An 8,015-nucleotide genomic window follows, 5' to 3' on the forward strand; every position below is an offset into this window, starting at 1 on the left:
GAATGCTTACTCAAGATTTTGACACAGAACTTTACTGTATTAAAATTAATACCAACTCATCCAAGGTGAACATAACAGTGATCAAAACAACTGAGATCTTCCAGCTGAAGATGTTATAAAAAATTCAAAATATTACATGGAACATCATGTCTTAAAACAGGTACTAATTTTCCAATCATAATCATTCCAGTCTCTTCCATAAAATTACTCTGTAAATAGTTCTTTTAATGTATCAAAGAGATTCTCTTTCCAATAGTTAATAGAGTTAAATCTATTTCACGTCAGTTCTTATGGTATTCAGCAGGCACTATGATTCTATCTTCTTGTTTTCTAGAAATCTATCAGATTTATGTTCCAATGTAAAAGTGCTTTCTTTTGTTGTTGTGGTAGCAAAAAGCATTTCCATCATCCCCAAGGTTTCTAGCAGTTCTCTTTGGTAATCAATCTCTTTTTCTACAAGTCCCTGAAGTAACAAAAACTTTTTATCCACTACAGGTGACTGACCAATCACAGGCAGATATATATCTAGAAAGAGAGAAAATATATTAATTAGAAACATCTTTCTATACAATAAGTGAAAAGTATTATTTAGAAAAAGTATACAAATATTCTATATAAAGATATTGAAAAGTCTACTCATTTTATAATCAATGTATAATTTATATGGAAGCATAACAATCCATCTGAACGGATAGTTCAAAAAAGTAATTAATTACAGAAAGTACCCGGTGGAGATTTTGTCTTGTTTTTATTCTCTCATTAAAAAAATTGGCATGACCATCATAAATGTTTAAAAACTTTTTAAAAATATGTAATATCTCTAGTCCCACTAACTCAAAGTGCCACCATTTTACTGTCTTTTAAACTACATCTGTTTATTGTTGTTGTTGATTACATATTATTTTACATTTCTACTTTTACAAGCATATTAGTATTTTCAAGTTTTAACTACTTACCAATAATCATTTCAGCAACATTTATCAAAACAGGAGCAAATCTCGGCTGAGACAGATTCCTACAAAGAAAAAATTCTGTTTATTAAAACTTGCAAATGTTATTGAAATTCTTAAAATAGATTTACCTATTCCACCAGCTCTCTATAAAGATCAAACTAAAAAGCAAATGTTTCTCATTTGCTAATAAAGGATTTCAGATACAAAACCCAAGTGTTTCACGGAACATAAAACATACCTTATCAAAAAATTAAGAATACGACTGAGTTCCTTTTCATCCCGGCCTGCAAGAGCATTTGCAAGGACTCCTCTTCGATTTAGCTCCTTTATGATGGAAACTGTAATCTCAGGTGTCTTTATTGTAATTTCGGGCTATAAATTTTTTTAAAAAAATCAACATGAGCAAACAAGACAGCAAAAGAAAAAATCAGCCTTAGAACTCACTACTAACAATTACTAAGTTTGAACAGGTTTTTGTCTTCACAGTCTCAAGGCACGGTAATGCATAAGACAAATAATAAAACAAGTTTTTAAAAAATATGCTTCTCACCCACCTCAAAGACTCTGTCAAGTGCCTTAGAGATCCGAAAATTTTTTAGATCCCTGTCATACAATTCCAGGTGTTTTTTTGATGGCCTACTGACTGAAATGTCATCCTATATTGAAAAGTAAATTTATACAAGAGAAAAATCAAAATCAGTATAAAGTTCCATTCAATGTTAACATTTTCATAGTGGTATATAGATATTTTTAAATTAAGGTGTCCCTGAACTATGTCATAAATAATGTTCTTATGCCCATTACGTAGGTTAAATGCAAATGGGAAGAAGCAAACACATCAATGTTCTTACTTGCCTATGATTTTAACTTATAACACACCCACAATAACACAATTCTAGACAAAAATTCCTCCTTTTAATTCTCTTTACATGGCAGGCAATGTGAGTTAGTAAAAACAGAACTAAAACTAATGCAATCTAGTCCCAACAACTCTTGCTACCAGTAATGCAATCCTGGATACATCTCAATCTCTCAGATGCCAAATAGGGGCAATCTGGCTCTACTAATTTCCAGGGTTGTTTAGAACATCAAAACAGATAGTGTGTGAAAGATATTGTTATGAATATGGTAAAGTACTATAATATTATACTATGATTCAGGGTATTAAAAAAAGGAGTCTTTGTTACCCATTACAACATGCTCAAGCATAACAACAATTGTGAGGATGGCACAGGACCAGGCAGCGTTTCGTTCTGTTGTACATAGGGTGGCGATGAGTTGGAATCTACTCGATGGCACCTAACAACAACAACATCTAGCAATCTAGAGATAACTCTGAGGTAGAGGAAAGTAAAACAAAGTTAAACACCACCCGAACTACACTTTTCAGTAATGTTAAAGATGGAGTTGACTAACAATTTCACCTTTAAAAAAAAAGACAGAAATACACAAATACCCGTTGCTTCATGTAATTTTTTCCTTTAATAAAGGTTCGATATGCAGGCCTTCGTCTCCTGGAAGAAGCATCCTTCTTTGCTTCAGATTTCCGATGTTTAACGCTCAGTATTCCATTGGTCATTCCTACAACTATCGTCTCATCTTCATGCTGCAGTTAGAAAAATAAGTTAGTCTATTCCTAACTCATAACTTATAGTACTTTTTCTCCAAATAACGTTTATAACGTTTGCTCCTTATCCATACTTTCAGCAACAGTTCCATTCAGAAATAGATACCCTGCCTAACAATTATCTGTGACAAAAAGAGCAAAATCATTATTTTTGGACACTAGGATACCATTATCTTGACAGAAATTATTATACTTGATGTAAAGTATCACTGGCAAAATTTGTATAATAACAATATAGTTAATGGTATCTTGGGACAGTTTCAAAATAAAATTTTCTGCATTCTCTTATTAGAAAAAGGATTACAGGGTGGCATGACCTTCCACAATCTTGCTAAGAAAATATTTTGGAAAAATCTCCCAGTACAGATTTCTACATAATGTATTCAAATGCTTTCCTCCTCAAATACGGCTCCTCATGAAACTTGAAAGTGGACAATCCAGAAAGAACAGTCAACGAAAACCAGAGATATTTCATTTTGTTGCCCTCGTCCCTTATTATTATTATTCTTATTCTTGCAGAGCCAACTTGCCTTTCTAAAGTATTATAATACCCTTGATGAAATGTGTTAAAGAGAGATGTATCAATTTACGAGATCTTGAATTTAGTGTTAGCACTGTACTTAGCTGGAAGCTATACAGTGAGTGGGACCTACATCTGAATTCATGCTAAGTTATTAGGAGGAGTCACATATTCTAGCAATCGTGTTAACGCAAACTTCCAATGTGGCAAGAAGAAAAGGACTTATTAAAATCCAAAACATAAACTCCAAAATTCCATTTTATTTTAATTTAATAGGCAAGCTTAGGGAACACTTTAAGAAGAGCTAAAAGTACTTACTGCAAGTGCAAGACTCAAAATTGAAGCTGCATAATCAAAACTGTGGACTACTTTGTAGGAAGCTGTGCTGTATACTTTCACCTTTCTAATAAAAAAGAAAGCTTTGTCACAAATCATCTTGGAAATAAGTATAAAATACAAAGTTCCTCTTTTTTGAAAAATCAACATATAAATATTAAAATTTACACACAGTTAACAACAATCAGTAATGCTAATTACAAACTGAATCCCTTAAAAAATGAACTGTGTATAAGCACTAGCCATAACATTTATATAAAAACTTAACCACTTAAAAAATAAAACAGAAGGCTAGACAATGAATCATTGGCATCTGAAGATAAAACTTGCAAGTAAAGAGAAAGTATTAATGAAAGTACACTGGAAGTCAAAAGGGCAGGGTTTCCAAACCTTGGCACTATTGACATTTTGGGCTGGGCAATTCTTTGTTGTGGTGGGTTGATCACTATGGGATGGTTAGCAGCATCCTTGTCCTCTACCCACTAGGTGCCAATAGCACCTGCCCCCAAGTTGTGACAACCAAAAATGTCTCTAGACATTGCCAAACGTCCCCTGGGGGGTAAGATCACTCCAGGTTGAGAACCACTGCAAATAGAGTCAGCTAACACTTAGCTTTTTAGGGACACATCTAGAAATCAAATCCTAAATTGCTTAGTAATACTATTCCAGAGAATTTGCCATATATTTACATAAGAGTTTCCTTTGTATTAAAAATATTTTCTATCCTGAGGTTCACCCTTCAGCCAAAGATTAGACAGACCCATAAAACAAAATGAAACTAAATGGGTACATCAGCCCAGGGGCAAGGACAAGAAGGCAGGAGCAGACAGGACAGCTGGTAATGGGGAACTCAAGGTCGAGAAGGGAGGGTGTTGATAAGTCGTGGGGTTGGCAACCCATGTTACAAAACAATACGTATTACTTGTTTAATGAGAAACTAGTTTGCTCTGTAAACTTTCATCTAAAGTACAAAATGTTTTTTTATAAAAATTTTGAAAAAAAAGAAAAATATTTTCTAGCTTTTAAAATATGTAAACATTTTAATAAGCATGCTAAAAACCAAGGCTTTTCATAATAGTGAAAAAATGAAATATGAAATAAAATGACCAACAACAGATGAGTATAAGTAAATTCTAGAACTGCACTGTACAATATGGCAGCCACTAGCCACGTGTGGCTACTGAGCACTTGAAGTGTGGCTAAGGAAAATGAGGAGCTAAGGTTTCTATTTTATTCTAATTAACTTAAATTTAATAACTGAGGCAGTGTAAAATACTGTTCTATTTAAACACAGTTTTATTGTTTTGGTGGGACTATACCTCACTTTGTAAGATATTATTGTATCACAGTGCATGTATTAAATGCTTAACTTGTTTCTAGTATCTTGTTAATAATTTTTATATTGATTACAAGTTGAAATGAAAACATTTAGATATCATGGGCTAAATAAGATATGTTATTAAATTAATTTGACCTAGTTCTTTTTACCTTTTTTAATGCCGCTACTAAAACATTTAAAATGACATATGAGGCTTATATTATATTTCTACTGGACGGCACTGCTGTAGAACATTAACTAATGAAATATTAAGTACCTATTAAAACAGAAATGTCTGGACCACATTAATGTGGAGAAATTTTGACATAAAGTTTAAAACTTTAAAGTGTAATAGAATATATACATATACTTATTACAAATATTTCAAAATATATGAACATACAATAATGATTTTCAAAGAAACTATATATAATAATATAAACTAAGAGATTAATACTCAAGTGGTTCAATAAAATTGCTTAACAATGTAAATGTAAGTAATAAACTGTCAAGGGAAAAAATAAATTGGCTATAAGCAAATAAAAGATCAAAACTTTTTCTCAACTCTACAGATTTTTTCATTTATGGAAATCATTTAGCAGAATATTTATTTTATCACAAATACTGCTGACCTAACTCATTTCCTCAAATAGTAAACACTTACACACTAATAATGATGAACAAAGAAAATTAAAATACTCACCTATCCAGTGAGCCAGAGAGTAACCTCTGTCCGGAGCTGCTCAAACATAAACACGTCACAGTTTTGTGATGATTTTTCAGAGACACTAACAACTGTCCTCCTTTTAATATGTCCCAGACTTTAACATAACGACCTCCTATAATAAGAAGCAATCATTAGTTTGATACTCAATCAATTCAAATTTTCAGTTCTCTGAAAAGCATTCTGCACTGGACACTCCATAGTGTAGGGGTAAGTAAGGGAATCCAGAGGTAGACCGCCTGGTTTAAATCCTGGCTCTACCACTTGCTAGCTGTGTGACTGATATCAACAGCACCCATCTCACAGGGCTGTTAGGGTGATTAAATACTTTCATATTTGTAAAGTGCACAGAAGTGTCTAACAAAATAAAAAGTATAACCAAAAATATTTTGAGAAAGTTATAATAAAATCATTCTTTAAAAGGAATTTTGTTATAACCACGGAAATGAATAAAGTAGTATTTCCTAAAAATTTTGTGAATCTCAACAAAACTGGAAAAACTTTCCTATAACTGTTAACCTAAGAGTTGGAAGGATACTTAGAAGTAATTTAATTTGGTATTTTAAAAAGTTTTTAACACAGTGTCTTTTCTTTCAACAAAATCTTAAACAAAAGCCTAGCAGGTAAAGCAGGAAAAGGTGTGGAGGGAGAAGTTAAGTTTGTTCTTATTCAAGTTGAAGATCTCTCCTGGTTGGGGAATAGGGTCTAGACTCCAATTCACAGACCCCAGGCACGTGTGGAAGCTCAGGAGAGGGATCAGAGTATGAAACCACAGACCTAGTCCAACCACTCATTTTCAAGTTCTAGAGAAGTCAACGGATTGCCCAGTTTAGCAAGTAGCACAGCAGAGGTCAGCATACAGGTTTCGATTTTCCCTGTTTAACTTGATTATATTCCCTTTCTCAAAATGGATATATCTGACAAAGTGATCAACTTATTTTTAAATCATATAGGTACTGGGAAAACAGTGTAAAACAGGATAATTTCTACTTGAATCTTAGAATTAAGCTAAAAATAAAAAAGATACACACACAGCTATATATATGCTATCAAGTATACATATTACCTACAAATTCTTCAAATGTCAACATATTAATCGTGGCTTTACTGACAGAAAGCCATTTATTTCTTCCATTATAATTATGAAAATGCACTAGGCCAGCATAACAAAAAAAAAAACAACAAACCACCACACAGTTTCAATGATGTAAAAAATGTATCAAAGCCCCTTGTGACTCCACATTCTTTCTCCAGTAATATTAGCTATATGCTCATTAAGGCCATTTTAATCAAGAGAGCCATATAAGAGACAACCCTGACTCTAGGTCTGTAAGAGCCTGTATTTTTAAAAGCTCCCACAGATCTCTTACGTAGGAATAACCAAGGAATAAGACCTAGATTTCCAGGGTCAAACAAGATGGCACAGGGTTATAGACACAATCAAAGTTTTTAAGTTCTGGGATTTCAGTCTGCCATCTATGAGCTTTGCCTTGGACAAATTAGTTATAACTTTTATTTATTTCCTTAGCTATAAAACAGGGAGAAAATTGTGAAGAATGAGGTGGGGCATTAGACCTAATATTTATATAACAGCACAGTGTCTGGCTCACATTAGATACTCAATAAATAACTACCTGCCTACCTCTTTTATCAACTGTCTGAGCAAAAACTTAGATATGCAATGCATGTATATGCTGACAAAATTATACACAGCAACTGATACAGAAATATTTGATTCACGCCTAACAATATCGGTGAAAGCAATTTTTAAAACACATACCTGCTGACACTAGAAGACCTCCAGAGGGAAAAAGCAGGACACTCTCGACTGGCTGCCCGTGCTCCACAGAGATAACACTCTCATTGGTTCGTGTATCAAACATCTTTACAGTATGATCATATGACCCTAAAATGTCAATTTTTAGATGACATGAGTTTCACTGTTTAAAACTATATCTATATACATATACACACACACACATACAGATATATTCCAGGCATAAATTTTAAAAGGAGAAAACCTTAGATGAAATTTTTAAAAGAAAGATATGTATTTCATGAAAACACAGTATCTCCAAAACTCCTGCTACACTAATTGGTTTTGAAGCAGCACTATACTATACTACACAGACTCTAACTTGCTTTGAAGTATACTATGTTTATATTCATACTACTGCCCACTACCGAATGGTCTGGGAATCCTTGCACAAGCACCCAAAGACTAAACTGCATTGTCTTTGCTTCTTGGCTGCGGGAGGCTCTGTGGGAACCAGGGTACTAAACCCATTATAATTCTAACATCAAGGCAGCCTGGTATTTCCAAACACATTTGGAGAACAATAGGAACCACCACCAAAAGAAGAAAAAGAAAACAAAACCATTAGATAAATGAACAGGAACATATTCCGTTCTAAAATTTTTTACACCCCTTAGTCCCAAAGAAAACAAAAATCCTCACAACTGGACCAATAAGCAACATCATAATAAACGGAGAAAAGACTGAAGTTGTCAAGGATTTCATTTTACTTGGATCCACA

The 8,015-nt window shown here is 33.3% G+C and overlaps 1 protein-coding gene across 2 annotated transcripts in view; it reads right to left on the reverse strand.

Moving 5' to 3' along the window:
- Positions 1 to 208: 208 nt before the first annotated feature.
- UTP15 (UTP15 small subunit processome component) overlaps positions 209 to 8,015 on the reverse strand; it is a 16,135-nt gene continuing 8,328 nt past the window's right edge. For both annotated transcript variants that reach the window (XM_023729523.1, XM_004374501.3), the window contains 8 exons: positions 7,259 to 7,384; positions 5,458 to 5,593; positions 3,419 to 3,503; positions 2,410 to 2,559; positions 1,508 to 1,609; positions 1,192 to 1,325; positions 957 to 1,015; positions 209 to 525 (listed from right to left, as the gene is read on the reverse strand). In XM_023729523.1, the coding sequence (XP_023585291.1) occupies positions 308 to 525; positions 957 to 1,015; positions 1,192 to 1,325; positions 1,508 to 1,609; positions 2,410 to 2,559; positions 3,419 to 3,503; positions 5,458 to 5,593; positions 7,259 to 7,384 (1,010 nt within the window). In that variant the 3' untranslated portion in view covers positions 209 to 307. The remainder of the gene's footprint in view (positions 526 to 956; positions 1,016 to 1,191; positions 1,326 to 1,507; positions 1,610 to 2,409; positions 2,560 to 3,418; positions 3,504 to 5,457; positions 5,594 to 7,258; positions 7,385 to 8,015) is intronic.

The sequence above is a fragment of the Trichechus manatus genome, unplaced genomic scaffold (assembly GCF_000243295.1).
Source record: "Trichechus manatus latirostris isolate Lorelei unplaced genomic scaffold, TriManLat1.0 scaffold00029, whole genome shotgun sequence".
Lineage (NCBI taxonomy): Eukaryota > Metazoa > Chordata > Mammalia > Sirenia > Trichechidae > Trichechus > Trichechus manatus.